At 36.6% G+C, this 26,663-nt stretch overlaps 2 protein-coding genes across 3 annotated transcripts in view; one reads left to right on the top strand and one right to left on the bottom strand.

The window, feature by feature from the left end:
- The window catches only part of Hdc (histidine decarboxylase), a 32,142-nt gene extending 12,412 nt beyond the window's left edge, over positions 1–19,730 (top strand). The window contains exons 2-11 of one of the 2 annotated variants that reach the window (XM_067774873.1): positions 2,030–2,608; positions 4,313–4,422; positions 8,066–8,119; positions 8,199–8,374; positions 8,437–8,705; positions 8,770–9,024; positions 14,922–15,067; positions 15,128–15,179; positions 15,247–15,408; positions 15,732–19,730. In XM_067774873.1, the coding sequence (XP_067630974.1) occupies positions 2,030–2,608; positions 4,313–4,422; positions 8,066–8,119; positions 8,199–8,374; positions 8,437–8,705; positions 8,770–9,024; positions 14,922–15,067; positions 15,128–15,179; positions 15,247–15,408; positions 15,732–16,828 (2,900 nt within the window). In that variant the 3' untranslated portion in view covers positions 16,829–19,730. Of the gene's footprint in view, positions 1–2,029; positions 2,609–4,312; positions 4,423–8,065; positions 8,120–8,198; positions 8,375–8,436; positions 8,706–8,769; positions 9,025–14,921; positions 15,180–15,246; positions 15,409–15,731 lie in introns of both variants that reach the window. The other variant, XM_067774872.1, reaches the window with a different exon arrangement.
- On the bottom strand, positions 18,164–26,420 carry LOC137244983 (protein lifeguard 3-like). The gene is made up of 6 exons (XM_067774874.1): positions 25,493–26,420; positions 25,267–25,411; positions 25,084–25,209; positions 23,108–23,257; positions 22,838–23,025; positions 18,164–20,493 (listed from the first exon to the last, which is right to left on the bottom strand). Exons 1-6 carry the CDS (start codon positions 25,624–25,626, stop codon positions 20,394–20,396), a joined length of 843 nt encoding a protein of 280 aa, XP_067630975.1. The 5' UTR covers positions 25,627–26,420; the 3' UTR covers positions 18,164–20,393.
- Between the last annotated feature and the right edge of the window lie 243 nt (positions 26,421–26,663).

Here is a 26,663-nt window from a genome sequence, read left to right as displayed (position 1 = left end):
GTCATGCTCGAGTGAAAAGTTTTCCGGAAGATTTATGGTACTGCCCGTGATGCCGACGGCGAGCATCAAAAAAGGTATAGTTGGGATGTATAAGCTTCATAAAGATATGACGATAGTGCAGCGTATAAAAACCCAAAGGCTTCGCTGGCCACGTCATGTTATGCGAATGGACGAAGACGCTCTGGCCAAGAAAGTAGTTCAGTCGGCACCAAGGCTTGAAATCAGAGGAAGCGGGAGACCTCCATTGAGTTGGAACAGCAGGTGGAGCAAGACTTGCCCCCTCCCCCTTAGTGCTCCCAACTGGCGTCAGTTATTGCGAAACAAGGAAAGCTGGCGTGACTTGTTACGAAACGGCTAAAATTACTTAGGCTTAGGATATTTCGACGCCCCTTTACAAAAATTTTAGTTCGAAATATTTTCAAAAATCAAAAACACGTCAAGTAAATATTCAATATTTTGTACTTCTTAGGCATTTGAGATTTGAACCATGGAATTATTAACCTTAAGCTTTAAGTTTTGTCATTGAGATTTAAGCTCTGTCCATTGAGCTTTAAACATTGTATATTGAGCTGTGAAATTTAACCTTTGACCTTTGGCTTAAGAGCTTTGCATTTACACTGAAAGAAATGGTGCTAATAAAATCAACAAATCGGTTCTGTTGTTTTTGACTTAACGGAGATTCGGTGCAATTGATCGAATTATGGTTAATTCGACCGAGTTCTTTGCCAAGCAAACAAATTAGTTTAGTAATTTCAACAGAAGAGAAATTGTCGCTCTTAAGTTAACAAAATTCTGTAAAATTGACAGATTCCTAATCAATCTAACTGATTTTTTGGTTAGCAGAACTGATCTCACTGGTAGTTTCAACAGCGATCAACAGTCAATACACGAGCGAATTTCAAAGAGAATTTTACGCTCACTGCGCTCTCTACTTTGTACTTATGTATGCTGTGTACTATATGTATGCACATATTTACGTATGTATATGGCGGCCGCCGTGGTGTGATGGTAGCGTGCTCTGCCTACCACACCGAAAACCCTTGGATCACACCCCGGGCAAAACAACATAAAAATTTTAGAAATAAGATTTTTCAGTTAGAAGAAAATTTTCCTAAGCGGGGTCGCACCTTGGCACTGTTCGGCAAGTACTCCGGGAGTATTTCTGCCATGAAAAGATCTCAGTGAAAACTCATCTGCCTTGCAAATACCGCAACATAGGTACTTTCGTACAAAGCTGTCGCAACAACTTTTTTTTTGTTCATTTGACTACTAAAACGGTCAATTACGAATCAACGATTTGTGCGCAGTTCAACATCTTGTTGCGATGGATAAAAATTTACAGAAATTTCGGTTGAATTGACCCGTATTTTGGTTGATTTTACCAGTATTTTTCTTTCAGTGTAGGTTCATATTTTTAGCTCTGAACATTGACTAAAGAATTGAACTTTGAGCTTCAATTCTGACCATTGATCTTTGGGCTAACAGCTTAAAGGATTGGAAATTATGCTAGGACCTCTGAGGTTTGAACTTTGATCAAATACCTAAACTTTGGCTTTTAACTCTAGCAGTTCATCTTTTTACTTTAAGCTTTGGAATTTGAGTTTAGACCTTCCTACTTTGAGCTTTCCCCTTTGGGCTTTGATCAATCCGACCTTGGATCTATGAGTTTTGATTTCTGATATTTAATTTTTGGGCTCTAGACTTTGAGCTATGAGCTCTGGCTTTTCACTTGCCCTTGAAGCTGTGACCCTTGGTTTTAAAGCATTTAACATTGGACTATGAGTTTTGGGCCTAAAGGTTTGAGATTGGACCTTGAGAGAAAAGCAATAGGAACAGAAAGTAGAACGGTTAAAATGATAATATAGAAAGAGAGGGGAAAGAAAAAGATTAAAAAAAATGATCGTAAGATCTACGTAACGTATAGAAATTCAAGTCCCCATCTACATCTTGGTTTGTGATTTATGGAAACAAAATAAAAGCCTTAATACCTATTCTCCCTTACCATTCATTAATTGTTTCTACCACACAGGCAAAGAGATGGTCGACTACATCGCCGATTATTTAGAAAACATTCGTGACCGTCGCGTATTTCCCGATGTCAAACCGGGCTACATGAAGGGTTTGTTACCCGAATTCGCGCCAATTGAAGGTGAAAATTGGGATGCGATATTTGCCGATGTGGAACGTGTCATCATGCCTGGCATTACACACTGGCAAAGTCCACACATGCATGCCTATTTCCCAGCGGTCAATTCCTTTCCATCACTGCTGGGCGATATGTTGGCTGATGCTATCAACTGCTTGGGCTTCACATGGGCCAGTTCGCCAGCTTGTACCGAACTTGAAGTGATTGTAATGAATTGGTTGGGTAAAATGATCGGATTACCTGATGATTTTCTACATTTACACAACAAAAGTCCTGGCGGTGGTGTCATACAAACAACAGCGAGTGAGGCGACGTTGGTATGTTTGCTAGCGGGACGTACACGTGCCATACAGCGATTTCATGAAAAGCATCCAGGTTTTCAAGATGCGGAAATCAATGCAAGACTGGTGGCTTATTGCTCAGATCAGGCGCATTCGAGTGTGGAAAAGGCGGCGCTTATAGGTAAGTTTTGTGGTATGATGACTAAGTTTTAATAAAATTTTAATGTGGTCGTCACTTATACACCTGCTTGTGTAAAATTAGCAGCAACAGTTTCTACACCTTTTTCAGTTTAAGTGCAGAAAGTTGAAATTGAAGTTCAAAATTTTCAATTTAAGTTCAGAAAATTAAAAATGAAGCTCAGAATTTTTATTTGTAGTTCAGAAAATTACAATTGAAGTTCAGAAAATTATAATTGAAGTTCAATTGAAAATTCTGAACTTCAATTATAATTTAGCTAAAACTGAAAAAGATGTGGTCAATTCAAATCAGTTTTTTTTTTTTATTATTTGCGTTAACTCAAAACAAGCATTTTAATAACTCATTAACTCGAACTATCTAAATCAATTTTAGAAAACTTTTCGAACAAAATTCGAGCATTCGAGAAGTACATTTGTAATTTCAAAAACATTTTCGAAAAAAATTGAAACTTCCAGAAATAAAAAAAAAAAAACAATTATGAAACGTTACAGGTTTTACGCAGAGCTTTAGAAAACTTTAATACGCAGTTTTGTAGTCCAGAAAATTTTTGACTTCCAGGAGTTCTTGGATGTCTCAGTCTTTAAGAAGACTGTTAAAAATTAATGCGAATGTTGAGAAGTTGCTGTCAGAGTAAAATGAATGACGTTCTTAGAAAACTTCCTAATTATAAAGAAAAATTTTAGGACATGCATGATGCTTATTAAAGTGTTTTTCATATTCGATTTTTTTTTTTTTTTTTTGAAAACGTTTTCGAAATAAGCAGACATAGTTTTCATGCCTACGAAATTTGCTAAATTTAATTAAAAAAGCTGGAAATTTTCATTAGGTTTTTTAGAAAATTCTCGAATTTTCGATTTAGTTTGAAATTGGTTGACATTCTCAAAAACTGTCCTTAAATTCAATTTAAAGATTTGAAAATTTCATTAGGATTTTCAAAATTTTTTTGAATTTTTTCGAAAACGTGTTTGAAGTAGGTTAACGCGTGGGCGTTTCACGTCAATTGGTTATCAATCTATTCGCTCAAAAATTTATTCTTTATAATGTATCTTGGTTTTATAAACTGTGTTCAAAATATAACCACATAAGCTGATAATCAGTTTCATGTGAATAGTTTTCATACTTTAAAAGTTTCTTCAGGTTCTAAATAAAAATTTGGAAATTATCGTAAAGGATTTTTAAAAACTACGAAATTTAAATTTTTTTAAAACGTTTTTGAAATTAGTATTAAAGAAAATAAAAAAAGTAAAATTAATACATTTTGCTAATAACTTCTGCTGCTATATTTGTATACGCAGGTGTATTTACATTAGAGTGGTCCTTAAAACTTAAATAACGATTCACTTTTCTCCAGACGGCAATGCCATGGTGGAATTGAAATGCTGGTGCCAATGTTAGGGCGTATTGCACAGGGGGCAAAGCTCAAGCTTACCTACGAATACTCAGACAGTTAATTGTTTGTTATCTAATAATCACAATCGATATTACTACAGCCGAAGGCCTCACAAGCCAATGTTAAGTCCCGATAGGAATTTTCACCAATAGTATGAGCTTTGACCCCTGTGTGATACGCTTTAACCGTCTCCAGTCGGGGCCAAAATGTGTATTTAAACTGAAAAAGTTGTTTATTTTATTTTTTAGGTACCACCCTAATGTGCCGATTTCTTTTTTTTCTCCTTTCATTTACAGGACTTGTGCGTATGCGTTTCATTGAGGCCGATGACAGTTTGGCAATGCGTGGCAATGCTTTGCGTGAGGCTATCGAGGATGACATTAAGCAAGGACTTGTGCCATTTTGGGTAAATAATTAACGTTCACAGTAAAAGTATTTTCAACAACAAATTATTTATATCCTATTATGTATTATTTTTAACCAAAAGAGCTTAGCAATTAAATTGTGGTCGAGTCGCTACTGTTAAGCCATGCTCTGGCTGCAATAGGTACTACTTATTTAAAAGCTGTCACTCTAACTTTATTTTGTCCAATGGGCATTGTGTGCAAAGAAGACGCGTCTGCTCTGGCTTTTGATTGCTATCCTTTGCTTTTTCAGTCCCTTTGGGGCCAATTAGTATTGGTGTCTCTGTTGAGCACTTGCATAGACACAGGCATATAAACACTTCTTGTAGAAATTTGCTGTTTACAGTTAAGTAGTGGCATGCGGCAGCTGTCATTACAATCAGACCAAAGAGGATTAGAGCTTGCATTTTATCGAGCAAAAGTAATAATAATATTGCTTGCGAAGCTTTCTTGTCAATGCGCTTTTGGTGAAAGCGAAATGATAAATAATAAGCAATAAACTAAGAAACGGTGAATGGGCGCATTTGTTTAAGAAAGTAGTGGACTTGAAATTATGGAAGTATTTTTATTTGTCTGAAAGGATGTTTGAATTTACTGTATTTCAAGGAAGGGTGGCGCGAAATTTTTAACAGCAGAGTAAGCATAATAGGCGTGTTGCTGGGTCAGTGATGCAGAACGGATTATAAATTTGGAATGTAAAGTGATCGGTGTTATCCTGTCTCACTATAGCTGACTTCAATTCAAGAGAATAAAGTTCTTCTCCACCTTTCCCGCAATAATTACTTCAGAGTGGGAACGTCTTCTTTCAATCGCATATGAACCAAGCAGCCAAGCTTTTGTTCGTTGCCTAAAGTTTGTACACCTCATCATTTAACCTTCTTCGATTAGCACCGTTCGCGTTATGGACAGGACTATAAATCTCCCGTAGAACTTTGCTCTAGAATACTCCAAGCGCCATCCCGCCTTCTCTAGGCACCGTCCATGATACAAACTCATTTATTTGGGAACGTTTTATAAGAGACTTCTGACGTAGAGATATAGGCCGCCGATAAACGCCGCCGCCGATTAGCGTGGTTTTTCGAACGCCGCCGCCGAATGTCAAAAAAAATCGGCGCAGCGGCGGCGGTGTCCGGCGCCTTACTATGTTTCTACTCTTTTGATGCTGTCTAGGCCATTTATTGTTCGTCTCGAAAATTGGTCCGATATGGCGAAAGGAGTATCAAGGGATGTTATAAAAATCCTATTGCGAAATTTAATACTTTCTAACCGTTCAAAAGTTATTTGAGAAAACAGGCGCTTTCAATGCCGGATTTCGCATTGCCGAATTCACCAAGTTATTAAAACAAAACACTTAAAGAAAAGTTATACATATAATAAATTTAAATGCTCACTTCACATAATTTTTTCAAAAAATTAATAAAGAACAATGAATTTAAATAAAATGTCCCAAAATGTAGAACACATTTTCAAAATGTCCTCAAGTTGTTAAAAAAGCAAGTTACCCGAAAAAGATGCCGAATTTTATATCCCTAGTGGCTGAAAGAATAAGGGAAATCAGTGATACAAAGCCTTTAGAATGCTCCAGTGGTTTATATTCTCCTTTGAAATGAGTTATTAGAAGGGTCGGAAAAATCATTTTATTTGCTTAACTATAAAATAGCGTTCCAAATATTATTCTTGATTTTCACACTTCTTCATTCGACACCCAAGTCTCCCGGTTTGACACTTCCTAAAGTTGGTGGCCCTATCCCCAACTAGTTAGTACCTTGGAGTGAATCACATTGTATATAGCCTAACAACCGTGTTTAAATTTCACGACGTTACAGCTCCTGTTACAAATGTGAATACGTAGGTAAGCACATATATTTACCAGGTGCTTCGCAAGAACACTCAAAGTGGTGAAGCGAAAGCTTTCCCAATACAGTCGAACAAATGTCCGAGTATTCTGCTACCCTAACGTAGGAGATAGTCGAGCTAGTCTGAAAACTGAAGGCGGTCATCCATAATGAGCTCTTATATCATAAGGCCGGAAATGAAGACTATTGAAGTAAATTTATCGAACACAAACGTATGCAAATTTTGGTCTACATTTTAAAACTTTTATCCACGGTCCTTGCAAGTTTAAATTATGTAGATGCGCCAAGGATTATACGATTTTCACCCATGAGTTACGCAATGATATCCACTTAGACTGCTTATGATGTCGAGAGCGGCATCCCTGGCAGAATAGTTACCTCCTAATGCTTCAAGGTTTTTTTCTGGTGTAGCTCGAAAGCATAGCGCGACAAAAACATCCGTCAGAAAGTCTTCGGAGCTACACCTAGAGCTTCTAGGAAAGTGACGTCGACGAAGGTATGAGTTCGAAGTCGCAGACCTATAGCTTCTGTGCTGACATATTGTATAAGGGTCAGGATGCGCGGTAGCGACTGGTGGTCGGGATTGCTACTGTTCGCACGTCGGGGATTGTAACTCTTAGAAACAGCCGCAAAAACTGAAGGCGCCCTTTGGTGCGATCAACAACAAGCCAGCATTGATGCTAATCGTTAAAACTGTGCCACGAGAGTCATGACTTTTAATAGACCATCAGTAGCAACCGTAAGTCGCCTTTTGCGTAACCAACAAGGAGCCACAAATGATTTAAAGCAATCGTGTCGACGACGGGTATTATAGTTAGCCCAGAACATCTCCTTCAGTGAAACTACGCTACAAAAGTGTTACCATTTTAAGTATTTCTCCCTCTGGCTGCACGAAATTTTCTGAACGATCCGCGAGACGCAAAAACCGCGGATCTTTGCGAAATGGCCGAAATGTCGATTTCTTTAAATACATATAAACAAAACCTTTCCAAATATTATTTTTTTGAATTTTCGCTTTACAAGCCTCCCAGATACTCATCCGCAAGTTAATGATGGTGTTCCAGATAGTCAAACATACCATTGACGGCAGCAGTATGTTTCCATATTCATTAGTTGTGGACAATGTGATACTCTGAAGTCCAGCCATTCAATTCAGAGGTTTACGCCGATCACTTTGCCGGCGCGCCGGACACGCCGCCGCCGCCGGTATATAATAAGACGTAAACCTCTATTCTGATGTAGATCAATAGTGATGTGACTGCCAAGGCATGAATTCGCCGATTCATTTATTCTTTCCTAACTCTAATTCAGACATAGAATACAGGCCACTGTTGGCGCTGTTCTGCTCTGAAGTCGAAGAGGACGTTGTGCATGTCGATTATCTTTTCGTGGATTTTCTGCGGGATTTGGCATATCGGAAGGACCTATTCGATAGTAGATCTTCCAAGTATGAAGCTGCAATGATAAGCTCGAAATTATGTGTTCGCTTATGGCTTGAATCTCTCACGCAATTTTTAGATAGAGTCATGTACTAATCTGGCTAATTCGCGGTAGATAATGCAAACGACTGTGAAGGCAGATATCGGGGTAAAAAATCGCTCCGACCGAGAAGACACTGTCACATATTCCGTTGTTCCTCAAAAAAGGCGGAATCTGCCAACTCTATTGCGAACTTGTTGGACACCAGAACGTATCTAATAGTGTAATCGTGTTTAATGTAAAATTCATAGAAATTTCAACGTCTCTCTTCAAGTTATGGTAAACTATTAAAATGTCACAACTTTTCTAGGTTTGCGCCACTTTGGGTACAACGGGTTCATGTTCCTTTGACAATTTGGAAGAGGTAATAAAACATAACATTTTGCAAGTGCTAGTGATACTGTTGTTTAGTTTATTTTAAATCTTAAATCTACCTCCCTCAGATCGGCAATGTCTGTCGTGATTTCAATATTTGGCTACATGTCGATAGCGCATACGCCGGCAGCGCTTTCATATGTCCGGAATTTCGCACTTGGCTACGGGGAATCGAGCGTGCTGATTCAATTGCTTTCAATCCATCCAAGTGGTTGATGGTACATTTTGATGCAACAGCTTTATGGTAAATGATTTTGGGGGAAAGTGAGCAAATCACACTTAAGAGTAATTTTTGCTATCGCTTAGGGTCAAGGACAGCACGGCCGTACATCGCACCTTCAATGTTGAGCCTCTCTATTTGCAACATGAAAACTCCGGTGTCTCCATTGACTATATGCATTGGCAGATACCGTTGAGTAGGCGTTTTCGCGCTTTAAAAGTTTTCTTCGTTTTACGTTCGTTCGGTATTAAAGGTCTACAAAAGCATATACGCGAAGGCGTGCGTTTGGCGCAGAAATTCGAAGCATTAGTCTTGGCTGATCATCGTTTCGAAATTCCAGCCAAACGGCATTTGGGTAAGTTAAAATTTTATTAATTGGCACTATGTTACGTAAACCAAATCCTTTTCTAATCTTCAAGGCATGGTTGTGTTTCGGATTAAGGGTGATAATGAGATTACTGAACGTCTTTTGAAGCGTCTCAATCATCGTGGTAATCTTCATTGTATACCTTCGTCGTTGAAGGGCAAATATGTTATACGATTTACAGTTACATCTACAAATACAACTGTCGATGATATTGTTAAAGATTGGAATGAAATAAGAAGAGTAGCTTCTATGATTCTAGATGAGATGAATATTACGATATCAAATAGAAATAAGGTTTATCTAAAAGGTGAGTTCAAAGTTCGTTTGATGGGCTGTATTCTAGACCAAACCAAAATGGGGTATCACATTGGGCATGAACCAACTTTAATTACAAAGATTTTGGTTATTCTATATTTTTTTACTCAGCGTGCTTTGCACACAGATTATATTAACTTTGATTGGATAAGGGTTGGTGGTACAGGTATAAAGGAATCGAGATAGATACAGACTTCCATATATCAAAATCATCAGTATCGAAAAAAAATTTGATTGAGCCATGTCCGTCCGACCGTCTGTCCGTTAACACGATAACTTGAGTAAATTTTAAGGTATCTTGATGAAATTTAGTATGTAGGTTCCTGGGCACTCATCTCAGATCGCTATTTAAAATGAACGATATCGAACTATAACCACGCCTACTTTTTCGATATCGAAAATTTCGAAAAACCGAAAAAATGCGATAATTCATTACCAAAGACTGAGAAAGCGATGCAACTTGGTAGGTGGGTTGACCTTATGACGCAGAATAGAAAATTAGTAAAATTTTGGACAATGGGCGTGGCACCGTCCACTTTTAAAAGGAGGTAATTTAAAAGTTTTGCAAGCTGTAATTTGGCAGTCGTTTGAAGATATCATGATGAAATTTGGCAGAACCTTTACTACTATTACTATATATGTCCTAAATAAAAATTAGCAAAATCGGATGAAGAACACGCCCACTTTTAAAAAAAAAGTTTAAAGTCAAATTTTAACAAAAAATTGAATATCTTTACAGGATATAAGTAAATTATGTCAACATTCAACTCCAGTAATGATATGGTGCAGCGAAATACAAAAATAAAAGAAAATTTCAAAACGGGCGTGGCTCCGCCCTTTTTCATTTAATTTGTCTAGAATACTTTTAAAGCCATAAGTCGAACAAAAATTTGCCAATCCTTGTGAAATTTGGTAGGGGTATAGATTCTATGACGATAACTGTTTTCAGTGAAAATCGCTTGGAGCCACGCCCAGTTTTTATACACAGTCGACGGTCTGTCCTTCCGCTCGGCCGTTAACACGATAACTTGAGCAAAAATCGATATATCTTTTCTAAACATAGTTCACGTACTTATCTGAACTCACTTTATCTTGGTATAAAAAATGGCCGAAATCCGACAATGACTACGCCCACTTTTTCGATATCGAAAATTACGAAAAATGAAAAAAATGCCATAATTCTATACCAAATATGAAAAAAGGGATGAAACATGGTAATTAGATTGGTTTATTGACGGAAAATATAACTTTAGAAAAAATTTTGTAAAATGGGTGTGACACCTACCATATTAAGTAGAAGAAAATGAAAAAGTTCTGCAGGGCGAAATCAAAAGCCCTTAGAATCTCGGCAAGAATACTGTTCGTGGTATTTTATTTATAAATAAATTAGCGGTACCCGACAGATGATGTTCTGAGTCACCCTGGTCCACATTTTGGTCGATATCTCGAAAATGCCTTCACATATACAACTAAGGATCACTCCCTTTTAACACCCTCATTAATACCTTTCATTTGATACACATGTCATACAAACACATTCCAGGGCTACCCTAGATTCATTTTCCTACATGGTAATTTTCCCTTATTTTGTCTCCAAATCTCTCATCTGAGTACGTAATGTTCGGTTACACCCAAACTTAGCCTTCCTTACTTGTTATACTCAGTTGAGCAGAGCTCACAGAGTATATTAAGTTTGATTGGATAACGGTTGGTTGTACATATATAAAGGAATCGAGATAGATATAGACTTCCATGTATCAAAATAATCAGGATCGAAAAAAAATTTGATTGAGCCATGTCCGTCCGTCCGTTAACCCGATAACTTGAGTAAATTTTGAGGTATCTTGATGAAATTTGGTATGTAGGTTCCTGAGCACTCATTTCAGATCGCTATTTAAAATGAACGATATCGGACTATAACCACGCCCACTTTTTCGATATCGAAAATTTCGAAAAACGGAAAAAGTGCGATAATTCATTACAAAAGACAGCTAAAGCGACGAAACTTGGTAGATGAGTTGAACTTATGACGCAGAATAGAAAATTAGTAAAATTTTGGACAATGGGCGTGGCACCGCCCACTTTTAAAAGAAGGTAATTTAAAACTTTTGCAAGCTGTAATTTGACAGTCGTTGAAGATATCATAATGAAATTTGGCAGGAACGTTACTCCTATTACTATATCTACGCTTAATAAAAATTAGCAAAATCGGAGAATCGGAGAAGGACCACGCCCACTTAAAAAAAAATTTTTTTTTAAAGTAAAATTTTAACAAAAAGTATATAAGAAAATTATGTCAACATTCAACTCCAGTAATGATATGGTGCAACAAAATACAAAAATAAAAGAAAATTTCAAAATGGGCGTGGCTCCGCCCTTTTTCATTTAATTTGTCCAGGATACTTTTAACGCCATAAGTCGAACAAAAATTAACCAATCCTTTTGATATTTGGTAGAGGCATAGATTTTATGATGTTAACTATTTTCTGTGAAAACGGGCGAAATCGGTTGATGCCACGCTCAGTTTTTATACACAGTCGTCCGTCTGTCCTTCCGCATGGCCGTTAACACGATAACTTGAGCAAAAATTGACATATCTTTAATGAACTTAGTTCACGTGCTTACTTGAACTCACTTTATCTTGGTATGAAAAATGAACGAAATCCAACTATGACCACGCCCACTTTTTCGTTATCGAAAATTACGAAAAATGAATAAAATGCCATAATTCTATACCAAATACGAAAGAAGGGATGAAATATGGTAAGGTAATTGGATTGTTTTATTGACGCGAAATATAACTTTAGAAAAAACTTTATAAAATGGTTGTGACACCTACCATATTAAGTAGAAGCAAATGCAAAAGTTCTGCAGGGCGAAATAAAAAACCCTTAAAATCTTGGCAGGTATTACATATATAAATAAATTAGCTGTATCCAACAGATGATGTTCTGGGTCACCCTGGTCCACATTTTGGTCGATATCTGGAAAACGACTTCACACCACTCCCTTTTAAAAATCTCGTTAATACCTTCAATTTGATACCCATATCGTACAAACTCATTCTAGAGTCACCCCTGGCCCACCTTTATGGCGATATCTCGAAAAGGTGTCCCCCTATAAAACTAAGCCCCACGCCCTTTTAAAATACTTATTAACACCTTTCATTTGATACCCATATCGTACAAACATATTCTAGGGTCACCCCTGGTCCACCTTTATGGCGATATCTTGAAAATGCGACCACCTATACAACAACCACCACTCTCTTTTAAAGCCCTCATTAATACCTTTAATTTGATACCCAAATCGTACAAACACATTCTAGAGTCACCCCTGGTCCACCTTTATGGCGATATTTCGAAACGGCGTCCACCTATAGAACTAAGGCCCACTCCCTTTTAAAATACTCATTAACACCTTTCGTTTGATGCCCATATTGTACAAACAAATTCTAGGGTCACCCCTGGTCAACCTTTATGGCGATATCTCGAAACGGCGTCCACCTATGGAACTAAGGATTACTCACTTTTAAAATACTCATTAACACCTTTCGTTTGATACCCATATTGTACAAACAAATTGTAGGGTCACCCCTGGTCCAGCTTTATGGCGATATCTCGAAACGGCGTCCACCTATGGAACTAAGGATTACTCCCTTTTAAAATACTCATTAACACCTTTCATTTCATACCCATATCGTACAAACGCATTTTAGAGTCACCCCTGGTCCACCTTTATGGCGATATCTCGAAAAGGCGACCACCTATACAACAACCACCACTCCCTTTTAAAACCCTCATTAACACCTTTCATTTGATAGCCATATCGTACAAATGCATTCTAGAGTCAACCCTAATCCACCTTTATGGCTATATCCCTAAATGGCGTCCACCTATAGAACTATGGCCCACTCCCTCATAAAATACTCTTTAATGCCTTTCATTTGATACACATGTCATACAAACACATTCCAGGGTTTCCCTCGGTTCATTTTCCTACATGGTTATTTTCCCTTATGTTGTCACCATAGCTCTCAACTGAGAATGTAATGTTCGGTTACACCCGAACTTAACCTTCCTTACTTGTTTTATTTTATTCTTACATACTTTCTAACAGTTTTAAAATTTGAATAAAATTCCACAAGGAACTCTTTAAAAAAATAAATAATAATAATAAAGAAAATATTAAGGGTATTCACGTAAGCCTGGTTTTTTAGTTAAAAGAAGTAAATAAACCAATACCTGGTGCGATTTACCTGAGAAGCTTTTCATGGCAGAAATAGTTACTTACATTCGGACCAAAGCACTGCTGTTAATTTGTTCTCTTTAATGCATTTTCTTTTCGTAAACTGAGTGAAGATATAACCATATGACCGGCATACGTGAATATCCCATGTTATTTTTTGTTTTATTTATAGTTTACATTTTAAATTTTTTTTTGTCTCGGTTTTTTTATTTTTTTATTTTTTTCGCTTTTGTTTCTGTTTTTGTGTATATTTTTTATGTTTATATTTATTGTTATATTTATGTTAATGTTTATGCTTATGTTTATGTTGATGGTAATGTTTATGATAATGTTCATGTTTATGTTTGAGTTTGTCTTTTTCGTTTATCTGTTTATGCTTATTTTAATTTTTATGTTTTTGTTTCTGTTTATGTGTTTATGGTTAGTTTATGTTTGCGATTATGTTTATATTTTTATTTTGGTTTTGTATTTGCTTTTCTTTTTCTTTTTGTTCTTTATTTTTTTGTTTTTGTTTTTCCTTCCCCTTTCTTTGCAAAATTAGAAAACGAGGGCTATGAAATGTAGCATGAGCTGCGTTTACCAGTTCGGGGTGACAGTGTAGACAGAATTGGTCCTCCTCCATCCTACGTTTGTATAAATACTCCTTGAAGGTGGCATGTCCAATCAAAATCTGCGTAAGATGGTAATTTAGGTCGTCGTGCTTCTGCTAATATCATTGCGTTATATCCCGAACTGATGTGAATATCAAGAGCCTTTTTTCTTGACTCTTTCTTACGTTAACTAATGTTCGTGACATTGAGTTTTTCTTGGCGTCTTGACGTGGACGCGGAGATAATGGCATTTTTCGAGATAGGACGACGTCCGATAATGCGCTTGCTGATGGGTAGCTTCGCTTAGATCATCAATGTTAAGCATTTATCGCTTGAAGGCGCTGCTTACTTTAGCAACTTCCCGCCCACCGCTCTAAAGTCCTCCCTGAATGCTGTTTGAATTGCATCCACTGTTGATCCTCATTATTATAAGATCAAAACCGATTATTTGACAACCACCTGGACTTTTCAGGATCATCGTAGGTGTTCACTTATAATACGCTCAAGTAATGTGAAGGGTGTAACGAACCTGAATTTTAAAAAAATTTTGGAACCATTTGGGGATTGTTTTAAGATTTTGTTTAGACTGTTTCATGACCACTTAGAATATTTTTGAGATTTTCCCGGAACTTTTTTGGTATAGTTTCGAGGCAATTTTGGCATAGTTTCAGCAATTCGGGACTATTCTGGTATCGTTTCGGAATTACTTTGATGATCATATCAGGACTATTTTGTTGTCATTTTCGGATTGCATTCGTGATCATTTTGTGGACAATTAAGAAACTGTTTCGATATTCATTGGGCACTAGTCCAAAATAATTTCGTAAAACGGGATAAACTGTATGCAGATTGTTTTCAGGCTTGTTTGAAAGTGGGAATGGGGTGGTAGTGGAAGTGGGAGTTGGATTAAAAGATTGAACGAAAATTAGAAAAGAATACAGTGTGGAAAATTTTTTAAAACTCTAACACCAAAGTTTGCTAGAATAAACTACGACCCATATGTTTTCTTTAAATATTATGTCAACTATTTGTAGTCTTTACAATTCCACAGATACCAAAGAAAAAAGCGAAGGCTTTGGCTCCAGCCTCCTACTCTCGAATTCACCACTCTCACCGAAAATCGTCAACGGTTCATTTGCAGCAATATTCGATGCGGATGAGTTTTTGGCAAAAACCTATGCGGGCGTACGAATTGCTGTAAGCACAACTTATTTCACTTTTTATAAAAACAATATAAAATATCACACTTTTTCACAGCACCAGGAATCACCATCGATGCGGCGACGGGTGCGAGGTATTTTGATGTCAGGTAAGGGGTGCTTTTCTTAAAACTCGCACTTAATACTTATCATCTCTCTTTGTTACTCTTTATGTAGGCAAACAGTTCTCATTGGATTCGCATATGGATGTGGTTGTGCAGAGCTCTTTCGATTCGGGTACAAATAACTCAAGCATCGAAGCAAATGGTACAGCTTCGCCTGTTAAAAAACTGAAAAACCCCATTTCGATATGTGAAGATAGTGAAGAGTCTACGGAAGGTATGCAGTCCAGGTAGAGTAGACGCCAAACCGCTTTGCAAATGCTAAATGAAATAGAATAATTTATCTTTGTTGTTGTTTTAGTTTTATTAAACGTAAAGCTTCAAATGCAGTGGAGTGTAGAGAGGAGCTTGTCTAATGTTTAATTCCTTTAATCTCTCATACCGTGAGGGTATTCATGCAATGGTTGAAAGAATAAAAACAGAAAAGGCGGTGAGAACTTTTCCCGCTCACATGCACTACAGTGTGAATACCCCCGCATAAACTCACTTTTTATAAGCTGCTCATTCCTTATATAATTTATTTATAAATTGGTCTCACAGATTATCCAACGGCTAGAGGAACTGCAACTCCGCCCGGCTACTCAACTACGAAGAACGCGGCTGAATATATGAGTCAAAACACTATCATCGAACCCACAGCGCTTAGAACATCTGCACGCAAAACTACCGCTACGCAAACACCACAAAATCACTACAATCCGTTACATCCGCATTTAGATGAAGTCTCCGATGAGATGTGCGATGAGTTCGCTTCAGCGCAGTGCTTACTCAATAGGCCGCATGCAAAACTCGTTGCTGCCAGCTGCAAGTTACTCTTTTCCAGTACGCAACCGACTTTCAACATAACCGCGTCATCAACAGCGCCAGCTTCATTGCGTACAACACCATCTCCACCCCCACCTATGCGCAGCACCGCCTCCAACAATAATTCAACTACAGAACACATGCAAACCCATACGCAACTTCAAGCGGCAAACGATAGTGCAACAACAGCATTCCTTTCTTCACGGCCTTTTATGCGCGCCAATACTATGCAAGATGTTTACCATGGCAAACGTTACCTCGAAGCATGTGCGGCTGTTGGATCTTTAAACAATTATTTTGCTAACACTATCATAAATCCAAATACACCAAGTGCTGGTAACACACCCACTACACCCATTGCAGATACAGCAGCAACAGATATTGACTCACAATGGACTGCTATATTTCACAGTTTTGATTCGTATACCGCTCCAGCACCAGTGCATAGTGCTGTTCCGACGCGTTTAATCAATACAGAAAGCGCTTCAGCACGTTCTACTTCATCAACGCTGCCGAGCATTGATGAGAGCGCATCGGAGAGTATGTCAATTTCATCGGCATCCACGAATGGTAGCACATGTAGTATGTCGACACAGCTACTACCGAAGCGCCATGGTTTAACGAGGTTTTATAGTGCGCCTAGTAGTCGTACAATGTTGGCGACTACCACGACGACGGGCTTATCTCAAATTTCGATAAGCTCAGTGACGACTATCTCTGAGGATGATGCGGATGCAGATGCATGGCAAGTGGCACGTTGTGGCAGCTCGGAAGATTATTCTCTACCATCATCGGGTGCACAGTCGCCTTCTTCATCGTTAGATTTGGGTTGATTTGATTTGATTTTCAAGCATTTTCAATTCTTATTTGTATAGAGATTTAAAAACGATATATACAACAAATTTTCGATGAAGAAATTGATAAAATGAAAAGTTTAAAAAAATTTTCAACAAAGAAGCTTATAATTAGTTAAAACTACCGAAACTAACAGTACTTTTCTAAACAAATTTCGAAAAATAAACTTTTACAAATCTTTCTCTAGATATTTTTTTTATTAAATATTTTAATTGTTATTTTTAACTGGTTTAGGATGATTAAAAAAAACAGTCAACATTTTTGAAAAACAAAAATTTTCGACTTTCTTATATATTTTTCATTAATAGTGTATAAGAATTTCCAAAAGAAAGTACGCAAAAGCTTTAGAAAATAAGTTGAAAGCACATCATAATTTTTTTAATTTTTTGTATGGCTATTTTCAGGAAAATAGGGTAAAGAGCTTTTGAAATTGTTTTTCTTTTTTAACTATTACCACCACTAATTAAAAAAAGAACACAAAGAAAAATTTGAAAAAACTTTAAACCTTGCATTTTTAATTTTATTTCTTTTGCTGATTAATTAACTAATCATTTTCGAAAAATCAATACAATCCAAATTTTAGAAAAAAACAACTTTAAAACAATATTTATACCTTTTTATAAATTTTGTTTTGCTTGGTTGGAGATTTACAAAAAAAAAATAATGAACTAAAGATCTTTTGACAAAAAAAAATGCAATTTAAACACAAAAATTTCCAATTAACAAAAAAAATTCACTCAAAATTTTCGAAAAAAAAATTTTATTTTAAATTTAAACAAAAAATTTACAAAATGCCTTGACAATTGCACAATTTGGAAAAATACTTTTGATTAAACATTTTTGGAAAATAAACTCGCTACAAATTTTCGTGAAAAAAATGTGATAAAAGTATATGTTTTTACATTTTTTTTATTCTTGGTGGATTTACAAAAACAAAAACATTCAGTGAGAATGTTTAATAAAACTTAAAAAATTCAGCCAAATAATTTTCAAAATTCTTTCACTTTAAAAAATCGCTTCTTGGTTGGCAATTTGCAAAAAACAAAATCAGTTAACATGTTCGAAAAAACGAACTAGACAAAAAACTTTCAAAATTCTTTTACTTTAAGAAAATTGCCTTTTTTAAGTTTTTCTTAACTCGTAATAGCGGTTTTTCAATTAAAAAGTTGTTCAAATTTTCGAAAATTTGTTATTATATCTATATTACATAGATGTTCGACTAATAAGTTTAATCTAACATAACATTAACCACTAATTTTTCAAGAAAATAATTAAATACTTAACATCTAAATCAAAGGCTTTTTGAAAATTAATTATTTTAAATTTTTTTTTTTACTTAAAAGATTTCTAAAATTCAACGGTTACTCAACTTAAAAGACATCTGAAAAGAAGGCAAATTCTTAGTCATAAGAAAGTAACAGTTCCGCTGTGCTAGCAATAAATATTATTACAAATGAATAATCTACAATTAAAAGTAGCAAAAATCAAAAAAAAAAAAAAAATTAAAAAATATTAATATTAATACTTGAAAAAACTACATATTATCTATAAACCCAACTTAGACCATAAAAATAAATAATATTACTATGTTATTAACTTTTAAAACAAAATGTTGTTTCTTACGTCTAAAAAAAGTCTGTCTCTTTAAGAAAATAGTAGCAATGTTTAGTTTAAAAAAAAAACTTGAAAATACAATCATATATGTATGTATATCAATATACCTATATTTCTATAATTAATCATATTTATAAATATATATATGCTTATATATAATCCATATAAAAAATGTCTTACTATAGGGGCGTTTCCCCCTTTAAAAGAGCGAACAATGTTTATGAAAATATTTGGCAATTGGAGTGATTGTTTTTCTATTATTTTTAAGCAAAGAACAACATTGCAATAAAGTTACTGAGGACAAGTTAAGAAATATAAAGTATATAATAAACGTATTGAACTATATATATGCATACATATATATTAATAATGGTAATAAATTAAGACAAAGTTCATATCCTACTATTTACTAATATATTTACAGCCTATATAACCATGGACGAATGTACGCTACTGTAATAAATTATAATAATATAAGCAGTCTGCATACTGCGTACAGATGTACACCAAGCAAAATACTTAAAAATAGTAATAAGAAAAAAATTGAAAAAAAAATTATTTGAAAAAGTTGCAATTTTAATCAATATATTGAAATAATAACAAAATAAACATTTTTAATATAAATGTAAAAAAAATATTTTAGTAGTTTTTGCGAAATCACGCAATAACAAAACATAAGAATACAAACAACATACCAAAAAATTAAGAGTAATCGAGAACAACATTTTAAGCCGAATTTTTCTGTTTTTTGCAGAATATTCAAAACTTACACAGCTCAAACAACAAACATGCCAAAATTATGCACCCTATACCTCTAAAAGTACAGTTAGAAATATTCAAGGAGTGGAAAAACGGTTTAAGTGACGCGCGTTATAATACAAGGAAAACTCCATTTTTCCATGATGAAAACTTTTATGCTCTCCTAAAAATTTTCAATTTTGTCGCTTAAAATGTTATTCGCAAATACTCTTCGAATATTTTCTTAAATTTTTGATTGCTAGCAATGTTTACAATTTGCATAAAATATGTAAAAAAAAGTCAAACAATTATAAATTTCAAAATAAAACTATTCTCGAAATTAAAAATTTATCAACTGAATATCTAAATCTATAACTACACTATGCACCACTGAACTAAAGACATACCTAAAAATTCAGAAAACATATAAACAAATTTAAAATATATTTAAGCATTAAAAAAAAATATATACATATATACAAAAATAAATATAAAATGTTTTGGTGTTTCCCAACACTATTCAATATATTCAGAATATCGTTCAAAATTGTATTCGTTACATGCAGATATAATACAAAAGTACCTGTGCGACCGAGCTTTGCTCGGCAACGTTTCGTTGTGCTGGCAACGTTTCTTTTTGTTTTGATTTCGCATAAGTGGCAACCTTAAATGGCAACCCTACTCAAAAATGTCCCTATTGTAATGCGGAGTGAAATACCTTTCGTTTGATACCCATATCGGCATATCTCATGCAATTTTCTTAAATTTCGAATAGGTGGCAACCTTAAATGGCAACCCTACTCAAAAATGTCCCTATTGTAATGCGGAGTGAAATACCTTTCGTTTGATACCCATATCGGCATATTTTTTTTTTTTTATCTCATGCAATTTTTTTTAATTTCGAATAGATGGCAACCTTGTGAAACATGCTGAGTGGCAACACCTAGGTAGAAAGTCTTAGAATGTATCGCTCTTGTCTCTGTGCCAAATTTCATTTAAATCGGTTGAGCCGTTCCCGAGATCGCTCGGCTATACAAACAAACAAGAATTGCTCGTTTAAAGTTATAAGATATACATACATTTCGATATAGTTACAGAACATGGTCCTTTACACAAAAATAAGTAGTGGAGCATAACAACATGACCATTTTTTAGTTTTCGAAAAAGTGCTGAAAATTTAAGTACATTTTTTCACAAATAAATTGGCGCCACTTTGTTTTCACCGTCGGCATCAGTAAATGGCATACCTCCTCCGGCGTATCTTTCAGTGTCATTCCTATCAACTCCACAACTGAAAAAGAGAATTTATTTCAAATCAAAGAAAGTGTAAAATGTGTATATACAGCAGCGACAGTAAAAATAGCAGTAGCAATTTTTTTATCAAAATTTGTCAATTAAATTCTTGTTTTTCTATTTTCGATATTTTATGAATGAGCTTCAATGAATTTTATTACTGAAACCAATCTCAAAAGCGTTTTCCGAAAAAATTCGAAAATACGAGAAACTACGAAAATTTACAATTTTTTACAAAATATTTTTTTTGTTGTTTGTGTTTTTTTTTTTTTTTAGTATGCAAGTTAGCCTAGCAAAGTACAAGTCTCTTCAAATTCGCATTGAATTGTGACAATTTTTTTCCAGAGGCTGCTTTAGATTTTAGATTTTCTTCCATATAAAAAAAAATAAATCCGACATTTTATAGAGGAAAATCTATACACCATTCGGCAAAAAAAAATCTCAAAATTCAATGCGAATTTTGAGAGATTTTATTACTTGTTCTTTGTGAAGCTAAAATTGAGTGGACTACAAAACGATATACTCAAAAATATTCAGTGAGCTCCAAATAAAAATTTCGAGATTTTCGAATTTTTTCGAAAACTTGTTCCACATTTTTTGCGTTCAATGACAGAATTCATGGAAATTCACTTAAAATATCGAAAAAAAAAAATAGTATTGATAAAATTTGATGAAAATTGCCACTGCTATTCTTGTGTTCGCTGCTGTATATGTATTCATTAGAGAGTATCGAAATATCGCGCCAAAGCATAGGAATAGAACTCTAAAGCGGGTTAGGGGGTCAGAATATACCCGCGGTAGGTATGTCTGTCGTAAGAGGCGACTATAATACCAGCTTCAAGGGGATGTGTACCGCAACCTTTTCAGGTTGCCAGTGCAATATATAGCTTTTCCAAACCCAATTGTCAACCTCACCTATCCGTGGCGAATCCTGTTCCACTAACAGACACGGCTCTGGCAACCCCAAGCTCCTCATGGAACTAGGGGGTGGGGAGAGAGGAATGGCCTGAAGGTTTAATGGGGCCATATAAATCGTTCCCGAGATGGTTGGGCTAGCACCTTAATGGTGCTGTGTTACCGGAGCGTACCGGATCTGTATTCGGCAAAGGACCATCACATCGATAACACTCCCCAAAGCCTTCGGGGAGAAACCTTATTGCTACAACAACAACGACGACAAATAGCAAAAGAGGTGATCCGTTGAAGGAAGAGAGCAGCTGAGTTCCTGCAATCCATCCATCTAATTCATAAATAGTTTTAACTCTTGGCTGTGCCTAGGTTAAGTTTGGTTGAACTGGCCGGTCCATGAGGACCTCACATAGACTGAATGAGTCCGTAGTGTTACCAAAAGTTTGTTTTAACGACCAAACTGAAAAACCCTATCAAAAACCAGGACCTATGTTATAAAATAACTCCGTCCTCTTGGCAAATACTCTCGTTTTAATGGCAGAAGCAACTTTGTTAGTCTAAGGTTGTTAGACCTACACATAATCTTCGACACTTTGCAGCTCCGCGCTTAAAACCGACGCCTTTCCCGCTTGGTCGATCATGTGCACGTCTCGCCTTCGCTTAATCTCGCCCAGTATAATTGGGACGTCTACGGAGCAAGCTTCAGGGGATGCGCCCTTTTTAGCTAGTTCATCTGCTTTTTCATCCCCATCTATTCCCATATGCCCTGGGACTAAATATAGATGTATGCTTCTCCCTGTCCCGATTCTCTCCAGACTGCTTACACTCTAGCACGCATTTAGATGCTGTGCTATGCGAGATCATTGCCTTAATTGCTGCTTGACTGTCAATATAAAAGTTAACACGGTTGCAGCTTACGCTATTCTCTTCCAGGGGTTCGACTGCTTTGGTTACGGCTAATATTTCCGCTTGGAAAACGCTACAGTAATCCGGCAGCATGTAGGATCCGTTTATTTCCGGATCAGCACAGTATACCGCAGACGCTACTCCTTCCACTACTTTGGAACCATCTGTGTACACATGTATCGCCTCGTACACCATTTGAGCACCCGTGCGCCAACCGTCCACCTCTATTGTGGCCTTAAGATCTCCCTCGAAGCGCAGATTGGGAATCAGTCTGTTCGTCTTGTGATTGATGACGCTACACTACTATGGCGCTCAAACTGCGTCGAGGCACCGAGTCTGGGCAGTGCTTAACCGAAATTTTTTTAAATTCAATTTTTGAAATTTCTTAAAATATTTGGCGGCACTAATAGCGACAGTTTGGAAAACTAAAGTAGGCTATTTTCGAGCGGGCAGTTGACATAGGGAGATATTTTAATCACACGTCGATTTATTCGCATATGGCTTGTAAGGTCAAATTAAGAACTTACCACGATTCGCCAAATAATCTTAGGCCTGTTCCACCAATCCATTCGTTAAATTTAGCGATAAAATAAAACGACATGATTAATAATAAAGTCATATCGTGATAAATGATGAGGGCAGCCAATAAAAAGTCATTGATCCGCATTTCAGCATAGCGAAACCCGTTTATGGTTTGGGCATGATACATCATGAACTGTAAAGGGTTAAAGGAATATGTAGAAGCTTACATTTATTTTTCAAATTGTAATTGTTTGCAAACCACTAAGTATACTCACCATTAGTACCGTTATGATGATAAACAGTGCATATATACTGTAAGCTAATTTAACGCCAGCCAAAATTTGCAGCATAACAAAGAAGACGGAGACGACAAAAAATATAACCGCTACCACAAAAAGGATGACAACATCCAGGGTTAGATCGTGCTGGAAATAAATAAAGAATGATTGTGAAAATTCATGTACGAATGTCTTTACTACTTCCCGTTCACCTGCTCTTTTGAGCTCCCGACCTAAAAAGCTAGCACTGCGACGTGATAGGACATCTTACCAAATACGATATTACCAAAAACCGGGTTCTCATCAGGTTTATGTACCGAGGATGGAATGAAGGCGAGACATTTCTTATAAATTTCACAGGAAACCCAAATTTACACTTAGTGCCATATATGTAGGCAGATCCCAATGTATGTTATTTTAATGGGTCTTCTCTAAGCCACGCTTATGAGGTTTAACAAGCTCGTTTATGGAGAAGCTTCAGATTTTTGGATGTTAGCAGATCGTAATAACGGTTGTAAACCTTCTGTTATTCGACGGGCATTAATCCTATCACCCAGCATCTCCAGCATCTGTTGTTGTTGTTATAGCCATAAGGTTACTCCCCGAAGGCTTTGGGGAGTGTTATCGATGTGATGGTACTTTGCCGGATACAGATCCGATATGCTCCGGTAACACAGCACCATTAACGTGCTAGCCCGACCATCTCGGGAACGATTTATATGGCCACATTTAACATTCAGGTCATCCTTCCCTCCCCACCCCCAAGTTCCATGAGGAGCTTGGGGTCGCCAGAGCCTCGTCTGTTAGTGAAACAGGATTCGCGCGGAAAGGTGAGGTTGATAATTGAGTTTGGAGAAGCTATATATTGCGCTGGCAACCTGAAGGGTTGCGCTACACACCCCTTGAATCTGGTATTTTAGTCGCCTCTTACGACAGGCATACCTACCGTGGGTATATTTTAACCCCCTAACCCGCTGGGCTTCCAGCTGCTCGTACTTTTGTCTTTTGCCCTACTTTTTCAACATTCTCACAAGGCGTCTCTCCTCCCCAGTGACCCGTAACGATATTATATCCTCGAAAAGTGAGATTATCAAGGACACTGCAGATGACTACCGCCGCTGTGGTCGTGTTTTATGGGTTTCTTGTTTGGTGTGCTGGGACCTGCATATCCCAAGCTGCTGCGACGTCCAACAATATTTTGCCAGTGGAAGATTTTATAAATGAATACTGAATTTCCTGACTGTAGCACAGATACCTTTCTTTCCCCCGCACGTTGTTGGTGTCCCGAAGCACGATTACGGGATAAGTGATGTTCAGCGAGGAAACGAGTACCCGCGTATTATCTGACTCTATCCGCTTTCAAATACTCTATCCCCCTGAATACAAATACACCAGGCCACATTGATCTCCCGCCCCCACTTTCTTAGCACGGAAATCTACTGCCCTTTTTAACCCGTGTGTGTGGTTATGTATTCGATCTTAGTAAAGTAAATGCTGTGGCTTTATTCAGTAGGGTTTGGGGGGATGAGAAAATTAAAATTGGCCGATAATCTCCTGCCTATTAAGACACGCAGGCAAATGCTACATGAAAGAGGTAAATTATAAATAAAAAGATATGACGAAATCCAACTCAGTGCGTTTTGCTTTTCCTTCTCAATATAAAGGAGAATGAAGCTAGCACAAATGCTAGCCAGGATAAATAGAACAAATCATCATGATTCAAGAGATTATGATGGGCAACAAATAGATTACACGTATAACCCAAGATTCAACCTCACCGATGCTTGACGAATCCTGTCGCATAGTAAATAGTTGATAGGAGGCTCCAAGTTATCTAGTTCCTAAAAGCTAGTAACCGAAGGTTCCCTTTTCGATGGCGACAGAGGACTTGTTAAACCAAGTACAGAGCTTTCTCAATCTAATCTGCACACTACTGGACTCCTTACTTTCATAATAATCGCCAAAAAACTCACCCCAATACAGACGCCAATCATTATGAAAATCACAGTTAAAATAAGCACGAACAGTACAGCAAGCAATAATAGAGATGTATTTGCTTCGACGATGGCACGTGAAAGGCCCCAAGTCGTTGCGAAGACCTGAAAAGTATAATATATAAAAAATGACTTATTTCTGCTTAGCACCACGAAACTTACAATTATAAGCGTTATTAACCAATTTAATGGCGCCGCGAAGCGCAGATTTTCGAAGAACACAAAGGCCGTCACCAGGAGCAAGCTAATAATGAGCGCCAATATCGAAATATAATAGAAATCAATAATAAAGTCTCGTAGTCCTTCTCTGTAAGCGTACGGGCAGAGAGATAACATTAAATTAGCTAAACTTAAACCAAGAACTACATAACATTATTAAGGTTTATACATCACAATCATAAGGATCCATTGCAAAAGGGACACAGCGAAGAAGATCACAGCCAAACTATAAACGATGCAAGCAAATCTCGAACGATCATGTCGATATTGGGATAGTCGAGTTATTCTATTCGGATCTTCCATTATGCCATTTGGCAAACACAAATTTACTTAAAAATTTTACAGAAGTTTTTACTGCCAAAATTATTTTGTGTTTGGTGATTTTTGCGGTTTTTTGCATGCAAAATAAACAAATAATTTTTAAAAACAAATTTGTAGTTTATTATTTCACCCACAAAACGTAAACATAATATTTGAAATTTAACTTCATTGATATTTGTGATGTGAAATTATTCCCAATAGGAATTTGTTATATTGAAATTTAATTCGTGTATTTTAGAAATCCCTCTCGATGTTTTACCTACCTAAAATTACTGGTGGTGCTTGTTGACCCGCACACGGCTGACTTCCGCCGAATGGACAGCTCAACACGCTTACTGGAAAAGCAAATCAGTTGCAGGTGCCATTTAAGAGTTAGTTTCAACGAGAAATCTCTGAGGACAAAGAGGACAACTTCACGGGCTTTCTTGATATTAGAGGTGCCTTCAAAAACACCTGGGGATTTCGTACGACATAGAAAGTAAGGCACTTTAGTTCAATGTATTGATTATATTCTTGGGAGGAGGGTCGTCAATGCAGGCGCAGAATGTAGAGCTACCAGCAAATAGTGAAACATGCTGTCGCCGCTGCTATGGATACTGGTTGTCAACGAAGTTCTGCAAATCTTCACAGCATAACTACCGAAGGCAGTCGGTTGAAGCCCCGGCACATAAGCAGTCATTCATATAGATGCAGTATTTTCAATCTTATGCATTATGAATAAATTGCACGTATTTCCATGGAGACCAGCAGATTAAGCGACACTGGCACCATCTCACATGAAAAAGTAGCCAACTTCCAACTTTTGTTGCGAGCAAAGCATACGAAGAAGAATTCACACTTTGCAAGTGAAATTTTTCTTCCCACTCATTAGTACATTGTTTACTGTTAACAACTTCAATTTAAGAAAAACTTCAATGTGGCTCGGCCTTTAGGGATCTTTCTGGTCGATGTTTTTACGTTCAACCAAAATTATATGGCATTATAATCGACTGACAACTCAGTAACACTCTTCACAAGTC

This window comes from Eurosta solidaginis, chromosome 3 (assembly GCF_040869045.1).
Source record: "Eurosta solidaginis isolate ZX-2024a chromosome 3, ASM4086904v1, whole genome shotgun sequence".
NCBI lineage: Eukaryota > Metazoa > Arthropoda > Insecta > Diptera > Tephritidae > Eurosta > Eurosta solidaginis.
This window is presented reverse-complemented; position numbering and strand designations above follow the sequence as displayed.

Excerpts from the sequence above, each read along its gene's own strand:
- LOC137244983 (XM_067774874.1), bottom strand. The coding sequence starts at position 25,626 with ATGGAAGATCCGAATAGAATAACTCGACTATCCCAATATCGACATGAT. Across the intron at positions 23,258-25,083 it reads TGATTGGCGTCTGTATTGGG|CACGATCTAACCCTGGATGT; the intron begins GTGAGTTTTTTG and ends ATTTATTTCCAG. Across the intron at positions 20,494-22,837 it reads AGATTATTTGGCGAATCGTG|TTGTGGAGTTGATAGGAATG; the intron begins GTAAGTTCTTAA and ends TCTCTTTTTCAG.